This window comes from Gobio gobio (genome assembly GCF_949357685.1).
Source record: "Gobio gobio genome assembly, chromosome: 3".
NCBI lineage: Eukaryota > Metazoa > Chordata > Actinopteri > Cypriniformes > Gobionidae > Gobio > Gobio gobio.
Genome location: NC_137099.1, coordinates 22,153,527 through 22,175,623, shown reverse-complemented (window position 1 = coordinate 22,175,623; position 22,097 = coordinate 22,153,527). Strand labels below are relative to the sequence as shown.

The 22,097-nt window shown below is 37.6% G+C and overlaps 1 protein-coding gene across 2 annotated transcripts in view; it reads right to left on the bottom strand.

Annotated features, from left to right (window-relative positions):
- Positions 1–2,483: 2,483 nt before the first annotated feature.
- Positions 2,484–22,097, bottom strand: part of rnf38 (ring finger protein 38) — a 39,601-nt gene continuing 19,987 nt past the window's right edge. Inside the window, exons 4-13 of one of the 2 annotated variants that reach the window (XM_079813624.1) lie at positions 12,059–12,252; positions 11,071–11,326; positions 9,695–9,874; positions 9,347–9,514; positions 8,272–8,433; positions 6,800–6,903; positions 6,611–6,707; positions 6,370–6,491; positions 6,070–6,169; positions 2,484–4,855 (exon numbers count right to left, since the gene is read on the bottom strand). In XM_079813624.1, the coding sequence (XP_079669750.1) occupies positions 4,793–4,855; positions 6,070–6,169; positions 6,370–6,491; positions 6,611–6,707; positions 6,800–6,903; positions 8,272–8,433; positions 9,347–9,514; positions 9,695–9,874; positions 11,071–11,326; positions 12,059–12,252 (1,446 nt within the window). In that variant the 3' untranslated portion in view covers positions 2,484–4,792. The remainder of the gene's footprint in view (positions 4,856–6,069; positions 6,170–6,369; positions 6,492–6,610; positions 6,708–6,799; positions 6,904–8,271; positions 8,434–9,346; positions 9,515–9,694; positions 9,875–11,070; positions 11,327–12,058; positions 12,253–22,097) is intronic. The other variant, XM_079813625.1, reaches the window with a different exon arrangement.

Here is a 22,097-nt window from a genome sequence, read left to right as displayed (position 1 = left end):
CTAAATGTACACTCTTAAAATCATGGCCTGTTTTAACCCATGTTTGGGTCGAATATGGACAAACTCAACTGTTGGTTTAAATTTTTCTATCAAACTTTTAAACCCAACGGTTGGGTTTGTCCATATTTGATCCAATGGGAAACAGCCCAGCAATATTTTTAGAGTAAAGAGCCATCGAGATGAACTGTTGATGGATAGCTTTTTTTGAGGCATTAATAGATGTCTTGCGGTCCCACAGCACTGCACATTTGTATGTCTCCCTTATATAACAAGACACCTGATTCTGAATCAGATCTGATAGTGCTTCTCCATGAACTGAACCGAGAGGCGTATGCTTCAAAATGTGCTGTGCTGTGTCCCCAGGACCAGGACTGAAATATGATGTTCTTATATTGCATGACCAATAGGTGCCATTACACTCCAGCTTTGGCTGCTTGGGAATATAGCCTAGTATTGGCCTGGTCTCTTTTTTCCTTAGTCGCCATACGCCCCCTGCAGGAAGGATGATAATTTCTGTATCTTTTGAATATTGTGTTGCCAAAGTAGGCCAAATGAATTTGATTCAATATTTGTAAACAGGCAAGCACAGTTACATATGTTTTATAATAGCATTCATAACAAATATCCGTGCTTGCTTAGCTAGCATCATGAGTAAAGATGAAGATGAGAGCCACAGGAGAGAACAAGAACAACAACTACAGAGACAAGACAGAAAGAAAAAAAACCCTTATAGGCAACTACAAACAGCTGTTGGCTTATTGTTTTGTTTATGGCAGCGGCTAAAGTACAAATAGCGATAGCTGCTATTTACACTTAGATCAAATAGCAATAGGCCTTTATGAAGCTAGCAGCATTTTCTTAGCGATATGCTATTCACACTGAGTGAAAATAATATATTTATACAATGTAAAAACAATATTTTCTTTGCAATAAGTGTAAATAATAGTTGGATGCTATTTATACTTATAGTGGCTTTGCACCTTAGTGCTGATTAGCCTACACTGTATGCAATAATAACAGATTAAATTATTATATTTATTAAAATGATTAAATGGATGCCACCTTATTGGGACAATATAGTACCAACCCCTAACCAATAAACACTTTTATCATTAAACACTTTTCAAATATTTTCTTAATTTTTATTGAAAAGAAATGCCTTTCCGATCTTATATATGAAATAGCCTCTGCCAACAAAGAGGGCTCTGTAGCTACTCAGTGTAAATAGACACTCAGTTGTTTTTTTTGGATGAATCAGAACTTCCAAATTGTTTTGCAACTTTGTTCAGGGTCTAAGATGCACTCATCCAAGCAGCTCAAATAAGCATATCAATGAGATTATACAACTTTTTCAATATAGAGCATATTCAGTAGTGTGAATAAGCATAGGCTATCATTCAGACAACATACAATGCCTTTCCATACTATGTGGAGGACATTTTTGTTTTATGTCTTTAGCTAATGGCTAATAGCTTACATGTAGAGAGGATGCAGTGGATTGGAATGCTCTCTAGACCCTGACATTTCAAGGTTTGAGCAACTGTTGAGAATTTCCTTGAAGTTTCGGACAGTTGCAGCTGCAGACAGAACCAGATACTTTGGTTAGGTGTAAATCAAATGCTGCTCAAAGCCACCTTTAACGAGAATGAACAAACTTTTTGCAATCGTTGCATAGCTTCTGCATAAATACATTTAGGCAGAAGCTATGCAACAAATAAGCATAAAATACATTTATGCAGAATCAAAATCTCTGTATAAAGCACTGTTTTAGCTTTTGTTGTCCAATCAAACCAGTGGCAACTGAGTAAATGTAACCATCTAGCCTACTGATGAGTGTGATATTTTAAAATGTTATGGATGTTATTTTTGCACGTATAGGCCTACATTACATCCCCATGACAAGTTAAAGGGATAATTCACCCAAAATGCAACTTCTGTTATCATTTATTCTCTATTTTTTCCTCTTCTGTGAAACAATTAAAATGTATGAGTTGCTGTCTTTCATAAAGTGAAAGTGTACTGTAATCAGGACAGAAGAGACCAATAATAACAACAAAAAAAGTCCTGCACCATATCCCAAGTCTTTGAATCCTGCTTTCACTCTTATTGTATGGAAAACAGCAGCTTGGACATACTGCTATGTTTCTTTAGTCCCCAGGATAAATTCATATGTGAAATGTGAATGTGACATGTGAAAAACATGAGGGTGAGAGTAAATGACAATTTTCCTTTTGTGGGGTCTTGAACATGAGAATGAAGAATACAGAGATAAAGAAATGAGATAAGAATGGTAAAAAAAACAAAAGAACAGAAAAAGTTCAAGGAAGAGAACATTATACATTTATTACGGAGCCACCCTTTGAAATTCAAAAGACTGGGAATCGGGGTCATCGACAAAGAAAAAAATATTTTCACTACCAAGTATAGCATTACTAGTAATCTCATAAAAAAAAATTAAAAAAAATGTACAAATGTTTGTTAAAAATTTTTATATCAAGTGATTCACACTTCAAATGATTTTGGTTACAGATATTATACATATGAAACTACAACATGTTAAATGATACAATTGTATTTTTAATGGTAAGAATTAAAACAACCAATAAACAAACGCAAGAGAATTCATAAGCTCTCTTATTGGTTTTGCAAAAGAATAAGGGGGGGGAAAACATAAATAGTCAAACTGAGGTAACTGCTATTGTACCAAGCAGGGAAAAAATAAAACTCCTATAAACACAGAATGACAATGGTTAAGCAAGGTAATGCACATTTGTTGTTTGAAAAGAAATAAAGGATTCATAATTTTCTGGTCGTCATGAATTCGACTTATGACACTAAAGCGGACAACACTGGAGAATGGTTTAAAGGCATCTCTCATTAAGACACTGCAGGCTCTGAGACTACATCACAATTCATATGACACTTTCTACACCAGTCATAGAGCCTACATAATGCACGACAGAGGCAGTTATATCCATTCATAATAACAATGCATGACATAAAACAACCATACACATACAAAACACCCCTCTAGGTCATGACGCATCTCAGGCATTCATTATAAAGTAACGCACATGGCTATGAATGGCTATAACAGCCTTATGGAGGCTGTATGAATGGGTGCACTGGAAGGCTGTTTAAAAAAAAAAATACAAAAAAAAAAGCTAACGGTATAGAGAGGGCAGTGAGAGAGCAAAACGACAAATGAAAAGACGCAAACCTTTTGCTAAGACCAGGAGCCTTTTGGGCATGAAGGGAAGGTACTTAAAATGACGCAATTCGCAAGGGGTCTGTGTGTGTTGCCCTCCCTTTTGTCCTGCAGAATCTGTGCATTTCCTTTTTTTAAAGAAGCGCAAATGCTACGATATAACCTCGGTCCTCTTCAAAAAGGCATGTACACACACATACCCATGAGTCCCCGATTACTGAATTAAGGCATATGAAAGCAAATAATGACCCAAATTCAAAATTAGAGCTAATTTTGGTAAACTCGAGTGTACTGTGGGTAACAGCAGCTACAGGATAACCAATTTCCTAGACAAAAATGAAAAGATGGAGAATAATTTTAAGGAATGCTAGACTTAAGGCAAATACCAGGATTTAATCGGTGTCTACGCAGCCACCAAACGATAATAAATAACCCTATGGTGCCTAAATGAGAAAAGTGGTGATTTGTATACACAATCAATCTGCAGGACTGGCGATGGATTAGGAATACATATTTAATGGTTTAAAACGGTTATTTTAGTTTTTCAGATGTCAATAATATTGAAAAATGTGACAGGCGGCAAAAAGAAAAAAAGTTTGCAGCAGGATACATCTAATAAGAACATTGCGAACATTCCACTGCCCCTCCAAACCAATCACGTCATGTCAGTGCGCATCCTCAGCCAATCCCAGACGAGAATAAAAGTGAGAGTGACAAGCCAGTGTTCTGTACCACACATATGGGATAAATAACAAACAACTGATTCTCTAATACACACACACACACACACACACACACACACTCTCTTTCACACAAAAGCACACACACACACACACACCTCACAGTTTTCCAATTCTATAAAGATTGCTAAATCATAATTGAGCAAGACCCACCAAAAAGCCCCTCTTTATGTATAGTTATAATTAGAATCTTATGCAATCTTTTGTTCCATTTTTTTTTGGAAAGACAATTTTTTTCCTATAAAAAAAAAAAAAAATTATGAATTTTGTAATTTGTCCCTCTATATTGATACATACATATTTATATATAGCTATATTTGTTGGTAAAATATAAAAGCCCATGCTCACAACATTAGCCTTCGTAAAGACCACCACACCACGGTGTGCTCACATAGCCGGGAATGTTAGTGCACATACACACACACTCATTCGCACAAGACTGCAACATACCAACACCCACCCCCAAAAGGGAGAACTAAACTATATATATTTATATATATTAAAAAGAAAAAAAACATTATCAGAACATAACCAGAATGATAATATGAACCATAATCTTTGGACTTCCACTCAAAGAATTAGTGATCAAACAACCAAAGGGACGTGTGTGTGTGTGTTTGTTTGTTTGTTTGTTTGTTTGTTTGTGTGTGCCTTAGTAAGTTGGACATTCATAGATGAATATCAAACAATGATTTTGATTCAAAGTTCTCACAAATCATTTGCAGCGGTCATCTGTGTGTGAGGAGTCATTTTGCAAGTTGAAGTTAATTGAATGTAACAGGGTAGGAGAATGACAGAAGTGTTTAGTGGTGTACATGTATGCGTGTGTGTTCGGTGTGCAGCATCACTCGGAATCCCGTTGGACTTCAGAGGCATCTGCTCGGCAAATAGGACAGGTTCTGTTAGCCTAGAAGACAGACGAGGACAGATTGTCAAATTGGCATAAGAAACGTATAGATCATAAGTTAACTGGGGAAAAGCTGTAGTTACGCAAGCCTATCTCTGCCTGAGGGTGCGGTCACACTAGCAAAATCCCATGGGAAAAATAAAAAAGTGACAATAGTGACGTGATATATGAAGCACAGCTCACACAGAAGTTGCTTTCAAACTAAAGCAGCTTTCTGTTGGTCAAAAAAAACTTGAATCACTTGTGAAATCAGCATGAGGAAATCTTTTGCGAAATTCCTGATTGTGTGGATTCTGCCCATAAATAAAAGTGACCGCACCTTATGACCGTGTTCTTAACCAGGGGGCTTCAGCAAACCTCCAAGGAGGCTGAAGCCACGTTTCCATCGCAGGAACTTTCCCCAGGACCTAGGGACTTTGGGGTGGTACTCTGTGTCTTTCGACCGCAGAAACCGGGGTCTAAATGAAGTTCCGGGTAAAAATGTCCCATTCAAAATGGCCCTGCTTGCGAGGTAGAACTTTATTTCAACCTAAAAGTCTGTTGTGGTGCATGCAGTAGGAGTTGTTTTCTATTCGAGTCAACAATGGAGTTAAAAAAAAAAATACGACCGATGGACCGACGACGAGGTTCAGGCTTTATTTTGTTTATTTGTGGAGGACGAAATCCAGTGGGCTCTGGAAAGTCGCACGCAATCCTACGTCACCGAATTAATTTTCTCGGTAATTTAGACTGCGATGGAAACGCAGACAGCAGCAGATCTGGGGGGAAAAAAGTTCCTGGGACATTTCGGTGGAAACGAGGCTTTAGAGACGACTAAAAAGTATTGAAATTGTTAAATTACAATGCAAAAAAACAAAATGCAAGCAATTTATCTCTATTCAAATAAAAATGTTTTACACATTTTTGTAATATATTACAAAAAATCTAACGTGTTCAATAACTAATGTGTTCTTAAATGAAACTTCTAAAGAAAAAAAAAAAACGCACCATGGTTAAATAAGTTAATATATACTCCCATTTTACATTAATAGAATGAGTAGCTTTGTCATAACTACAGAAGAAATATTGGAAATAACCTATATTGGGGAGCTTCTTAATACTGTGCTGGAAAATGTGGGCCTTTGAGTTAAAAAGATTTAGATCCACTGAAATTTAAGGACCATTATAACAATAATAACATTATTCTTATATAAATAAATAGCATGCTTGCTTACCTTGAGCCATTTATCGACACACTTGGCATGGAATTCGTGATTACAGGGCAGTACTCTCAACAGCTGACGAGACTCGAAATCACACATGCACACTACACACCTGTAGGGTAAGAGGGAGGACATAATGTCATTAATACATTTTTTCCAATATCACAATTTCATTCAAATGTATTTTTTTTAAACTATGACTAATTTAGGTGTTGTAATAGGCTTTTTTTTTTTTTTTCTTTGTACAAATATTCCATGTAGGTCATGAAGGTTCAATAACAGTAAGTTTTAAAGTTTGTGTATTGTACTCACAAAGTCTGCTCAGACTGATGGTTGCTGGGGTTGAATCTGTAGGAAGGCAGCTGTTCGATATCGGCTTTCGTCAAACCTCTAGGCTTCGCTTCTCCAAGACGCTCGGCAAGGTTTAACAGAGCCTAGTCAAGCATAAGAACAAATACACATGTAAAATAGAATAACAAGGTATTCCTAAAATGTGATTGGTCTTTGAAAGGATTATTTATAAGCATTTACTGAGTTAATTACAGACTCTCACCTCATAATTCTCAACCTCTCCATCATCTACATCCAGCTCTAAGCTAATGGCGGGACCCACCGCGGTTGGCTGGACTGGAAGAACAGATCTGTACCACCAAAAAAACAAAAGAAAAAACAGTGACATTATTCTACAGCTCAATGGCTCTCCAACACAACACTCTGATGCATGTTCGCATGTGTAACTCACAGGAAGTAGGGCAGCAGACTCGGGTGGTACGGAGGCGGAGGTACGGCCTGCTGAGAGCGGTAGCGTCTTCCTGTGATTCGCCGAGGCATGAAGTGGGGATACGGCTGGAGAGAACACGTAGGAAAAACACAAAACCATTATTAGCTTGTTTAGATTGTATTAGCCACATTTCCACTGTCGGGCCAAAAGAGAGCGTGCGTGCCAGGACCAATTGCGTTTCACTGTCACTTATGGGGCTTGATTGGGCCTCATCGGGCATTCCTCTGGGCCAACGGCCAGGGTTTTTTGGCCCGCCAAATACTTTGATCCAACGCGGGCCAACTGGGGCTTGAGGAGTGGTCATGAACAAAAGGCAGAGTTTATATGACTCAGGAGAGGGTCAACACTGCTGCTCATTTCCCATGCTTTCATATCAGGCTACCAGCTAACCTCAACATTTAAAGACATTTAAAACAATTTTCAGCTCAAAACTCACTTTCAGACACCAGAAAGTGTGTGGGGGAAAACAGAAATATATTTGTGTGATCCTTAAAGGTGTACTGTGTAAATTTTAGCTGCATCTAGTGGTGAGGTTGCGAATTGCAACCACTCACCCCTCCCTTTTGAAGCACATAGAGAAGTTACGGTGGCCGATACAGGAAAAATATGTTTTTGTCTGAGACAGCAGGGAGTAACTAGCGCTCTGTGGAGCAGTTTGTCCGTTTAGGGCTACTGTAGAAACATGGCGGCGCAAAATGGCGACTTCACTGTAAGGGGACCCGCGGTGCATGTAGATAGAATTGACTCAAAGGTAATAAAAACATAACGGTTCATTATGTCAGGTCTTTATACACCACTGAAAACATAGTCATGTTTATTATATTGCATTTCTGTCAATAGATCCTCATAAATATTACACACTGCACCTTTAAGCCTACTTATGCTAACCATTGTCATAATAAATACACATATGATCATAGAAAATACCATAGACTGCTTGAAGAATGTGCATTTATTTGGTTTCATGTTTCAAGTGTCTCTTCCCTGTGCCTTTGTTGATACCGTACTTCTGCATCAGCAAGTTTCATATATTACATATGCTCCGGTTAACTCATAAAAATGAATTGAAATGCTCATTCTTTCTAAAGAAATATGACGTAAACATGAAATTTTCTCAATATTTTTCTGAATGTTCTAGCCTTTGGACTTTTTAGCCTTAAATGGAGTTGTTTTATGCATTCCATTGATCACAAATAAATGGAAACAGGCACAACTGAATAAGTAGGCTATTATGTGTCTCTTTTTATGTGCAATAATGATAAATACGGTATAAGTGACGTTGTTCTGTGGAGGCTGTGGGGCTACTGGCCCGACAGTGGAAACGCAGCTTGATTTTGGCCTCGAGGCAACCTGCCCAGCACGTTGTTAGCCCTGGACCAACAGTGGAAAAGCGGCTACTGATCAGAGGTGATAAAGCTTGAAAAATCACTCACCACTCCAAAGAGCTCCTGGTGCAGGGGTTCATGGGAGAGGAACTGCAGTGGGGTGGAAGGGGGCAGAGGACTAGGATGGCCAGAGTGAGGATAGTTAAACCCTCCACCTACCGACAGGTGATCCCCCAACAACTCCACCTCATTCTCTATCCTTTGCAGCGGCTACTCACAAACAAACAAACACAGGATTTATTAGTTTTCTGATTGTCATGTGTACTGTAAACATTACATACTACTAATATTTTAGATAATGTTAAATGTTTTTTTTGTTTGGTGCATCAAAACTATAGTAAAAAAAACTATATATACACACAGGTATTGACATTAAAAAAAATACAATTAAGACACTGACTTTTATTCAGCAAGGATGCATTAAATTGATTGAAAATGACAAGACATTTATACTATTCAATTTTAAATCTGTTCTTTTGAACGTTCTATATTTGATAGAAGAATTCTGAAAAAACAAATGATCACGGTTTCCACAAAATTATTAAACAGCACAACTTTTTTCCACATTGATAAAAAAAATAAATTCTTGAGCATCAAATCATTCTAACATATTACAACCCCAAATCAGAAAAAGTTGGGACAGTATGGAAAACGCAAATAAATAAAAAAAGAAGTGATTTCTAAATTTACTTTGACTTGTATTTCATTGCAGACAATATGAACACTAAATATTTTCATGTTTTGTCTGGTCAACTTCATGTCATTTGACCAGACAAAACATGAAATATTTTGTGTTCATATTGTCTGCAATGAAATACAAGTCAAAGTAAATTTAGAAATCACTTTTTTTTTTATTTGCGTTTTCCATACTGTCCCAACTTTTTCGGATTTGGGGTTGTAGAATGATTTCTGAAGGACACAGGAGACTGGAGTAATGATGCTGAAAAATCAGCTTTGCCATCACTAAAATTGTGATCAAATAAATGTAGCCTTTGTGAGCATGAAAATCTTTTCAAAAACATATTTTGAATGGCAGCGCATATATATATATATATATATATATATATATATATATAAAAATATTAATGATAATATTGTGTGGGAAATGTGATCGTATACTCACAGATCGAGACTGTTGTGTCTGGAAGGGTAAGAACTGTCCAGGAGTGGGGAGGTGGGGCGGATGATGTGACAGATGCGGAGGATGAAGCAGGAAGGGTGGATCACTGGAGAGAAGAGAAGGGAACGCGTACGGCACTGGCAAATGCTGTACCGAACATGCCGGCAACATCTGTAGGTCAAACAAACAAACAGACATTATTTCAGACCATTACAAATGGACATTACACTCAGAGATTAAAACCGGAATGTAACAACTTCCTACCACTGGGAGGCAGCATATCCAAACAAATCAAATGAGCACAAAAAAAATATTTATGCCATGTCTTTTCACACCCTGATATGTACTTACTGGAGGTGGTACGCTACAGATTGGATAGTGTTGCTGTCCGCTGAAGACCACAGAACAGGCAGGCACCTGCTGCTGAGAAGAGCATGCTGGGAGATGCTGCCCTGTACAAAGGGGAGCAGGTAGACCATGCGGCGGGACTGGAGAAACCGTATATGACACCGGCACCGTACCCTGAGGGAGCTACGCATGCAAAAACAGTCATTTTATTAAACGTCTACTAATTGAGAAAGGAAATGCCCAATTTTACTGTCATGATGAGTGAATATTGTAGAAAATACAGGTTTGCAAAGCCCCACAAAATGATGCTGTGGGGAGACAACAACCAATAAAACAATAAAGACCTGCAAATTACAGGTCTGCAAAAAAAGGTCTCAAATTACAGACACATGAATATTAAAATATGACCACTGAGAGGAAAAAAGGCACCTTAGTTGAGGGCACCTTATGCATTTTAAAAATCGAACCCTATATAACGACAAACAGCCAAAAACGAGAGAGAAACACGGAAGAACATTTAAAAGGTCTAATAACAATTTCAATACATTTAAGAGCACTACAGTCTCCAAGCAAACGACACGCAAGTTTAACAGAAAAAAATAAAAGGCATAGTTACTTTTTTGCCCATTCTTCTTTGAATTTTCGGTCTACTTCATTGTCTTCTGTGTACCAGAATAATCCATCGCGTTCATGAACAGACTTACGGCTGTATCAGTGTCCTTATTTGCACATACATTTCATTTGAAGAAGACGTGATTAAATATGTGCACTGGTTCATGTTTAGAGAACTAGAGTATATGAAATAGGTCCAAAAAAATTTGAAACGCTCTCGCTCCAGTCTGTATCTGATCTGAAATGGGACCCCTCTCAAACGGTGTTGCGCCACGTTCCGAACATTGTTTAAGTGGCATACACCGGTATTGCGGTAAAATAAAAATAAAAACCGGTATTCGGTATGAAACGGTATACCCCCAAGCACTACATTTAAGCTAAGCTTTTAAAAACTCAGTGTACACTACAGTCTCTGGGCTCACGGTGACCTAGCCACCAAAATGTTAACGATTCATAAAATATTAATCACTGTCTGGCTGACTAAGATATCAGTATGGAGATAAAGGTTAGGATCATCATTTTTCGGTAGTACTACAGCCTAACGTGAGTGTATATTAGCATCGTTTGTTGTTTGCTTTTGACAGCTGATAGAGCGTTTGGACCCGGAAACTGAGACAAGTGGTGTCAGACTTAAACGGATAAGAAAAAAGTTATGACATAGGACATCACAGTCTTCTTAATATTTTCAGTTGGAAACCACATTAGAGCACCTCTGGGCCCCGTTATGAGCTCACCGAGACACTGAGCTCCTGCCTCAACCCTCTAACCTGCTCATGGAGGTCCATCACCATGGCGCCCTGCTGAGGCGGGTGCAATAACCGTGGCGAGAGCGTGGGAGGGTGAAAGGCCCGGGGCTCATCAAGGCCAGGTGGAGGGTGGGATGGTGGCTGGCCGTAGGGATGGAGAGAATGTGGGTGAGGAGGGTGGCGGTAGTTTTCATCCTGCCCCCCACCCGGGGAACCATGAGGGGGATGGTGCCGTGACAGACGCTCTCGTCGGCCACGCTGGCGCCGCACTGGAGGACTGCACAAAAATAAAAATCACATTTATTTAGAATGTCTGCACTGAATGCTTATATAAAAAGACCTAAAATTTATGTAACCAAAAAAAAAAAGAAAAGAAAGAAATTCAAACATTAATTTTTTTTTAATTTATATTACTTTATAATAAATTCATTGGCTGCACTGAATGTTCATTATTAGAAATTCACTAAATGTTATTTGTATATTATAATATATAATAATAGATATTTCAATTAGCTGTATTTAAATAGATAAAAAATATTTACAAAAAAACAAGCCTTCATGAATATTAAATAAGTGAATGTTAAAGTTTAATAAGTACACAGCCAGAGGATATAATATAATTAATACAATATTAATTATATTAAATTATATTATATTATCCACTGGCTGTATTGAATGTTTGTTTATACATTTAATAAAAACTACTTTTTAAAAAAAATAGCCTTCTTTAACATTCACTAAAATGTAAAAAATAAAAAAATAAAAAAAATAAAAACTATTATTATTGTTAATTGAAGACCTAAAGAACTAAATAAAAGAATTATGGAATAGAATAATTAGAATCTAGTGCAGTAATTGATACAATTCACAACACTGTAATCCATTTTGAAACTGCTTTGGAACAATGCACTATACAAACAAACCTGACAATTGTCACAGCACAGCATGAGCTGACAACGAATCATGACAGCAATTATGACTAGCAGTCAACTAACACACAAAAGCTTACCTGCGCCTGTGCCGTGCAGGTGTGTGGCAGCGCTCGGGGTGGTAGTGTGGGTGGGGATAGGGGTGTGGCCTGCGACTGGGCGGAAGCTCCCATGGTCTGATTGGTGGTGAGGGTGTGGAAGGAGGGGCCGAGGTAAACTCCAATACAGACTGCTGGGAAAGACGCTGTCTCTTTGGACTAGGAGAATCATCCGTCTGAAGGAGAAAAAAAAGAAAACCGTAAAATTCACTCATTAACTCATCTACAATTACAAACCACACATTAATCAAACTGCATCATTACTCTTGGCACTAGTTTTTTGATGCACTTACAAGAGTTCACCCAAAAAAAATGTGCTAAGTTTGACTATACGGAAGCACAAATGAGCTTTGAAAGCCAAGCTACAGTGGATGTTCAGTGAATTTCAGACTGTTCTTCACATAAAGCTAATCATTTGACTTTGGAACACTTTAAACATGACGTTTTGCTTTTTGAAGCTTCACAGCCTTCATTTGATTAAAAGCAGCTTAAACATTCAGCTAATAATAATAGTGTTATAATAAATATTGCTCACAAAAACAACAACAAACAAACAAAAAAAGAAGTAATTTTGTACCACAGAAATTCCTCACTATAATGATAATCCATGACTCTGAACAAAAATAAAAAAAAATGTTTTGTACATATCCTAGTTGATTTTGCCCAATGAGAGCACAAGCAGCTATTGTGTCTGGCGGCATTGGTGGCATTTCCTGTCAATGATATCACTGCCTCTGTTGCCTAAGGCAGTGTGAGGTCACTTCCCGAAACTTTGAGGAAACCCATGGCTTGTTGCTCAACACACACATACTTGCTCAGCCGGTGTTACTCAAACACATTCATCTCCAAGTCAGCCGTCTCCAAGACATGGAGAAACATGCAGCGACACATGAGTCAGTATGTGTAACAAAGGCTTGAACATGCAGGAATATCTGAACACATCAAATCAGCGTCATCTAGCACTCACCTTTTACTGGAAGTCAACACACACACACACACGTGCTTACTCATGACTGAACACACATACTTTATGGCCTGATGAGCTTGTCAAAACCTGGGCCTACTCAGTTTGGAAGAGTCATAGTTTAACAAGGGGCGAGATCAGAAAAGGGACAATTGACTTTCCAAAGCACTTTAGGGTGACTAACAAGTTACTCAGACAAACATCTCTGTAAGGCTTTCAACATGCAAACTAGAGGAACGTCTTAAAGGATCACATGTGCGACTTCAGTGAGAAGCACAAGTGGACCGTGGACCGTGGACCGACCACACACACACACACACACACACACACACACACACACACACACACACACACACACACACACACACACACACACACACACACACACACACACACACACACACACACACACACACACACACGGTAAAGTGAGCTCACAAAACAGGGTTAAGCCAAGTGCGGAGATACAGAGAGCAGCCGCTGACACCGGGGAAGGCTTGAGTGCGTGTGTGCGCGCGCGCGCGCGCGTGTGTGTGTGTGTGTGAGAGAGAGAAATCAGTAACAGGAAACAGCTGGGGAGCAGGCTAGACTTATCTGCATATGGATTTGAGTCAGGTTTGTTTGAATGTCTCTTGAAACAGATACACCATACATTCCCCCTCATCTCATTTTCCATGAGGTAAAAATGTCACTTCGATCTGTGTAGTCTTCCAGCATCTCTCCATGTGCAAAGCAACGTCTGAGTCAGCCTGATCCCATTCAAAACCATGACATCAACCAACAGTATGCAGTGTTCACACTCTTTTGCAACTTTATTGTTTTCCATCTCATCTATTACTAACCCAGAAGTGACGTGCCACATGTGTACCAGAACTGCCAAGCCATGTCTCTGACAATATTAAATAAAAGGTAAATATTAAAAGATAAAAAATAAAAAAATGTGGGACATCTTTTTATTGATCATGCTGCATCTCGTCAGAACACAGTGTACAATTTAATTTAGCTGAAAAATGCCTCTAAAATGTATTAATCATTTCCCCTCAATTAAAAATGCATTGCATTAGGTTCATGCATTTGGTTGCTCTTTAAGGCAATAATAATATAAAGATGGTGATATTTCATGTATGTTGTGTTTTTTTAAAGAAATTAACAGTAAAGTAACGATATTTATAAATGTTTAAAAAAATAATAATAATATATATATATATACACATATAAACATACATATACACACACATATATATATATACATACACACACACACATACATACATATACATTATGTATATGTATATGTATATATGTGTGTATATATGTGTGTATATATATGTGTATATGTGTGTGTGTGTGTGTGTGTGTGTGTGTGTGTGTGTGTGTATGTATGCATGTATGTATATATATATATATATATATATATGTATATGTATATGTATATGTATATGTATATGTATATGTATATGTATATGATATATATATATGATATATATATATGATATATATATATATATATATATATATGATATATGATATATGATATATGATATATGATATATGATATATATATTATATATATATATATATATATATATATATATATTAGACTAACTATAAATGCTGAAAAAAAGATCAGTTTCCGCCAAATATTAAGGAGCACAACCGTTTCAACATTGATAATAATCACAAATGTTTCTTGAGCATTAACTTGGCATATTAGAATGATTTCTGAAGGATCATGTGACACTGAAGGCAGGAGCAATGATGCTGAAATTGGCATCACAGGGATACATTATTTTTTTAAATATATTCAAATAAAAACAGTAATCTCACAATATTATAGTTTTTACTGCATTTTTTTAATCAAATAAATGCAGCCTCTAAAATCTTACTGACCACAAACTTGAATGGTAGTGTATAAATATTTTTTTTTAAGAAGAAATAATCAGAGATTAATTTATGAACAAGTTAGGAGGTCAAATAGAATAGTTTTTTATTATTTACTGATAAAGAATAGTTTGTGTCGATTCTTAATCTCACAAGTTATACTTCAACTTTGTTAGCTTAATTATTTTTAAATCATCAACTAAACATGAATAACCATTGAATAGTGGAAAACCAACATAAAATGTGTGCGTGCGTATGTAACCTATATAATATATATTTATTTATTATTATTTTTTCCCACCACATGCATACTACAAATCAAAACTACCTTGCAAAAACTTTACTAGATTCCAGTGGTATTACACTACACTTCGATCAAATCACTTAAACAAAAAACAATCCCACTGTTCTGAATTCTTCATGGGAAATTCATTTTATATACGGACACAGTGATTTACTAGAACAGGGTCTTGGAAAGTTAAAGATGTCATTTTCAGCACAGCTATGGAAGTTTTAACAGACTTGTTCTAAAATTGGATATTAAAACTACAAGCGTGCCGAAATGCCTCTCCTGTTCTGACGGCCATATGGTCATGCTGTCGGCCTATATGACAACTTTATAATGAACATTCTGGTTCTTTCCACTGTGGTCTGACTACACTTGAAAGACTTTAAGAAACAGTCGCAACAATTACACAGCTGGCCTTTACCTCATGAAAGTGTGATTCTTGAACTTGAGGAATTTGGACATGTAAAATGGTTCTTGGAACAAAACAAAAAAAGGGGTACCATGTTATGCATGTGTGTCAGGGTTGTAAATCAATACAAATGTTGAAAGTTAATGCATTCAGTTCACTTCACACATTTTGGAGTTCAGACAAAGGAACGAGTCCAGAGAGTGAACTCCTACTCCTACTCCTACTCCTACTAGTCTTTCCTCAGTCCTACGGTTTCTTCAGAGCCATGAGAGGAGGGCAGGGAAGAGGAAGGTGAAGGGAAGGATGAGAAACTGGGGCTGGAGGGGGGAAGTGGATGGATGGATAGAAGGCAGAGATGGGGGGAGGACAGGAGTGATGCCTCAGGGGGCAGCAGGGTGAGGCTCAGAGGGGGAAAGTGCAGGACTGAAAATGATGAACTATGAACAGCACCTGGAACACAGCCTCAGGATATTTAAACACAACCATCCAAAAACAGCAACTGTCTGCACACACACACACGGATGGTCATTATACTCAAAAGCCAGTCATTTAAAATATTAAATATTAAATGCATATAAATATTATACATTATTACTGGTATAATAATAATAATACAAAGACCAGGGAACATTTTAACATATAGGGAACAGGAAACATATAAATACATTTATACATTTTATTTTGATATGTAATTAAGACCTATCTACAGCCGTACTGTTTTGATAATAGTATTATTATTATTATTATTATTATTGACTAACGCTAACATTTGGTAATAAATGTTTATTATATTATATTAATTATTAATAATTTATAATTAAATGTAGACTAACCATAATATTATAATTATTAAACATAATATTTCATATTATAATTACAATTAGTCATTTGTAATTACTATAGACTAGGCTTAATATTATAATTATATATATTATATAATTATATAAAATTACATTTATTATATAACTTATAAATATAACTAGTCACACGTGTGTGTGTGTGTGTGTGTGTGCGTGCGTGAGAGAGTGAATAAAAGGCGTTTAAGGAAAAACAAAAGAAACGCACAGATGCAGGTAAAGGCACAGGATCACACGAGTATTTTAGGACAAAGCCAAACAGCAACCAAGATACACGGCGCAAACACACACACACACACATATCTGTCTAAACCCAGTCAGACAGGTCCATTAGTATGAAACATTCATGTGGCCGTACATCCGCGTTTGGGGGAGATGGGTGGGTGGGTGAGGGGTACGGAGAACTAAATCTGAACATGCGTGTGGACTTAACATGTTAGGAGAAGATTAGCACAAAACTTTTAACATACTCTGTGGTCTCACATTTTGATCTTATTCATTGAAGTGGAGCATAAAATAGTCCTTAGTGTCACACGAGTATAAGGGAGCTCAACATCCTGCTTAAAAACTACGGCTCCAGGACCCGCCATCACATGCTCAGCAAATACCAAGCCCTCTCTGCCTGGGGGGCCGCACTATCTACAGGGAATAACCACTGCTATTGTGAGGGAGCTTGGCAAAGTGCTGAACACCCAGCCACTATATCCGTGCGATCTGAGAGCAGTCAGCACTGCTGTGGATAACTAGGGCTGGGAATCATAAGGGATATACAGATTCTGGTTCTGATACCAATTCATTTAACAATTCTATATTTGAGGAGCATTCATGTAAAAGCTGATTAAATCAATGGTCAGCTTACTCAACTACGCCACTAAAAATGAACATGATTGCAAAATAGCTTATACTAGCACTAGAAGGAAAAATGATTTGACTTCTGATTTGAAAAACTGAGGTGAAAAACTCCAGGGCTGTATCCGAGGGCTTAGGCAGCTGACTTGTTGCCTTATGTACCTCACAAAACTGATTTCAGACAGGCTTCTAAGGCAGCATAATGGTTTAATGATCTACAACAAAGAGCGAGCTTTGATAACCAAGCAAATATTTAAATTACTATAATAGTAATTTCATGCTACAAATGATATCAAAAGTGGAAAACGCTGGTCAAAAACGTACCGCAACTTTCAAACACCATCTTTATATTATAGCTCCACTTGCACATAAGAAACGCACAAGATTGTGGGATATCGAAAGGCAGAGAAGTATACATGTATGCTGCCTTTAAAAAAGATTATCGATCAGATGAAGGTATATCAGGAGACAGGAAGTGATGGTATTTTGAAATGCATCCTCTGAACAGATGATTTTTATTATTACTACTAACACTACTACTATTAAAAAAATATTAACTAAAATAAGAAAATCAAAAATAACCATTTAGAAAAAAATAATTAATAAATCCATAAGGAAGGTTTGGCTCAGGAATATTAATTATGATCTGTGACAGGATAGGCCTACTTAAGGAAGGCTACCAACTGTGTCCCTAGTGATTTTACCCAAAGTGACTAACAGTACACTTAGAAATCTGGGGTTAAATGCTTTGCAGAAGGGCACAATGGTGGTTATTCAGGGATTGGTCTTGTGCAAAACTTCTCTTTTACCATCTCAGGGGCCGTATTCACAAAACATTTTATCTTACCACTCAGAGTTCTCCTAAATAGCAGTAAAAGTTCTTAGGTAAGAGTTTCCTCTTTGAACCTATTCACAAAGTTGCTGAGAGCAACTTTTACTAAGTCTTAAGATAAGAGTAAGGGTGGGGTTGACCTTGTTGCTAGGATGATTTGATCAGTGATTGGTTGATAGGGGAGGGGTCTCTGTCAGTGATTTAAAGGGGTGCTTCAGCGCTGGGAAGATGAATGTGTAATTAAACTGGGTCATTTATGTAGTAGAAATGTGAAATTATTTTTGAATTTGGTGCCTTCTAGACAGAAATTGTATTTTTGTCTCGTGGATGAAAGACAACAACTCCCAGAATGCACTTTCAAAGGAATTAATTGAAAAGTTAAAACACTCACTTTTCTCTGCACCGCTCCGTTATGAATGCCCAAGGTCGAGCAGAGCGCATTTACATTCTGTGAGTGAGATCCCTCCCCTGTGGGCGGGTTGATAACATGCGGAACTAGCTCCTACTACTGGCTGTAATCTCTAGGCTCTGGCCAAAAAATCCTTTTTGAAAAGGATTTTTCCAGAAATAAAATGCATAATTCTCACGTCTCAGGGGGATATGACGCGGGAAAGTACGATAATTTGAATATACTACCGGGTTTCTACTGATACAAAGCTTAATGCTAAATCACTGAAGTTACCCTTTAAATAATAGAAATATTGTAGAACAAGATATAAAGATTTTAAAATAACACACTCTTCTGCCATATTCAAATACAGATTTTAAAAAGTAGGCTAAGTGTCACTACTTAAACAAGTATATATTTAGCTATTTGTCAGCCTCTTGTATGTCAGCAAACAAATTATATGTTTTATATACAAAGTTCATGAGTAGCACGTTTAGTATGAAACATTAAAAATCTAATCAGCTCGAGAGGATGCCTACACAGCCGACTCACCTAGTTACCTCGACAGTTCTCTAGTTTTCTCTGACTCATCACTCTCGGCCTAACCGGGGGTTATTTTCTTTATTTTTTTTTTATTATTTATTAAAAAATTATTTTTGGCATGTTTGCCTTTTTATTATTATTATTATTATTATTATTATTATTATTATTATTATTATTATTATTATTATTATTATTATAAGACAGCGATTATATAGGAAGTGAAGTAGAAGAGAGAAAGGGGGGACGGGATCGGGAAAGGTCCACGAGCCAGAACTCAAACTTGGCTCATGTGAGCTGCCCACAAGGCTATCAGCACAGATGGGACATTATTTTCAACTTGTTTTAATGTTTCAATGTTTTATTCTCAATCATCCAATCCATATTGCCTATGCATAAACAAACCTTTATGTTATGTAACCACAGATTAAAATCTATAAATCAAAATATTTATTGCATTTATGAAGAAAAGGCTCGGCACTCAAAGCTCCTATGGCATTTTACCTCAATGGTGTACAGTGTCTTTGAGCGGACTGCTGAGGCGGATTGCATCCATTTTGGGATTGTTTGTGATTTGGTCTTCGTGACTTAGGAGTCCTCTTAACTACTCCTAACATATCACCGATTTAGGAACCGTTTTAGCCTTAAACTGCTTTTTGAAATACTCTTAAGAGCAAAAATGTTGGTGTTCCGTGAATATGATCCTAGATTTTTAACCACTACACTAAACCCATCTGAATGCAATGTTTTGAGTCATAAAACTACTACAATACAAATTCAATTGCTAAAAGATTTGCTTTCCACATATACCTGTACAAGCATTTCCCTTGGTCAATAAATAGATAGTTTTAACCATTTAAAATTCCCACAGTTAAAAAATGTGTCTGAGAGAATGTCAAAAAAATAACATGCATGTTCGCAACTGGGTAGGGGGGATGGTTGACTAGTCATCGACAGCTGACTATATAAATAAACAAATAAATTGTTGTTGTTAAGCTAAATTAGTCAGCTGTCACCATGCTATTGTGACCAATTCCTACCCATTAACCACACTAGAATAATAGTGATCCACTAAAAATTCTGGGCCCAAACATGGATTGAAACAACCCCACATTTTCTAGAGTGAAGATCATTTAAATGCTCTCAAATAACAGATGCATCTGGAGGGTAAATATGAAAGTATTGATATGCACTACTTTGCTAGGCACTGACATCACGAGATGCCGTATTTTCCAACCTCCCGAAACAACAATCAGCAGGAGATTCCACATCCTCACATGCCTAACCGAAGCACTGCTTTGATGTGAGAATCCACAATGTGCTTCTGTTTCAGTGTAATACTTTAATATTTAATAGGCTGAGTCTATAGAGTCCTTGCGCTGGGTGACTGCTCTTCAAACGCTGGGACTTTATGAAAGTGCTCAGGATAAGCGGGTCCCCCTCATCTCCTCCTCCGTCTCATTATTTTCCAGCCTTTCATTTCTCCTCCCTCTTTTCCTCCCTCTGACAGGCAAACCCATTTGAGGCCGCCTCTACATTCTACACCATAGAGAGCTTGTTTCTGCCTGTGCGGAGGCCTAGGAATGGACACACACACTCTCTCACACACGTCTCAGTTTCAGCACTCTATATTCAGGACCTCCCAAGAGCCAACACGTCCCGTTCTGCTGTTCATATAGACGGCCAGGAGCAAGCACAAAGCTTTCAAAACGGCTCCACACACCCCAAATATGCTTTGTTTAGTTCTGAACAGTCAGCACACACAGGATGAGACGCAGTTACCCACGGGCCCAAACACTCTGTTCTCTGTGTGTGTGCGCTGAGTCTCTCCCTCTCTAGCTCTCTCTCTCTCTCTCTCTCTCTCTCTCTCTCACACACACACACACAGACATTTGTCAAAAACAGGAAACAGTAAGGGTTGTTGGCCTGGTTTCTTTTCTGCCACTAAGCAAAAGCATTAAAGTTTTTTTTATAGGGCAAAATCCTCTCAGAAATACAGACTACATTCCCTTAGTATCATTTGGCCATAACTCAGTCTCTCGCTCGCACAAACACAGCCCCATCGGTCTTTTTCCACTCCCTTCATTTCGACAGCCATCCATTTCTAAGCCACTGTTCCCCTCTCTCCGTGTCCCACAGCTGGAGGTGAAATCATTAGTGCCCCCACTCCCCCTTTCCATGCTTTCCTCTTCCTCTCTCTCTCTCTCACATCATCCCTTCTTCCTCTCCCACCGCCCGCTCGCATTCCTCCCCCTCCCCCTTTCCCTCCCTCACAGGGCCAGGTCCGCCTCCAGAGGCCATTGCGGCCAATCACAGAGTTGCAGTCAGCTAGCCCTCCTCCTCCCTTTGACTGTAAACACAGTGGAGTAAAACTGGGCAGGAACTGCCTTTTGTTTTTTGCACCATCTACCCTCCCTCTCGCTCTCGATTTTAAAAGGCCAGCTATGACAGAACATCACATTTCCCAACACATGTACCAGAACAGTTCTTTGAATGTATGATACTCAATATTGAGTTTCTGAAGATGAATCCGTCTTGATACAAAATAAGCCACATACAGTGACCCCGAAAAGTATTTGGACACTTACATCTAAAGTGTGTAATAGTAAAATATGTTTTCATATAATCTCTTAAAATGCAGAGACTTATGAAGTTGATTCAAAAGTTTTGGGTCAGTAAGATATTTAAATGTTTTTGAAAAGTCTCACAAAGCCGCATTTATTTGATCAAAAATACAGTACGAAAATGTTCTATATTACAAAATATTCTAAAATGCATTTTACTACTGTGAAGGCAAAGCTGAATTTTCAGCACCATTACTCCAGTCTTCAGTGCTCCACAGGACCCTACAGAAATCATTCTAATATGCTGATTTGATGCTCAAAAAATATTTCTTATCAAGGCTGAAAACTAATATTTTTGTAGAAACAGCGATACATTTTTTTCTGAATTCTTTGTTGAACAGAACAGCAAATTACAACCTTTGGGTCAATGACAAATAAGAAAAATTAT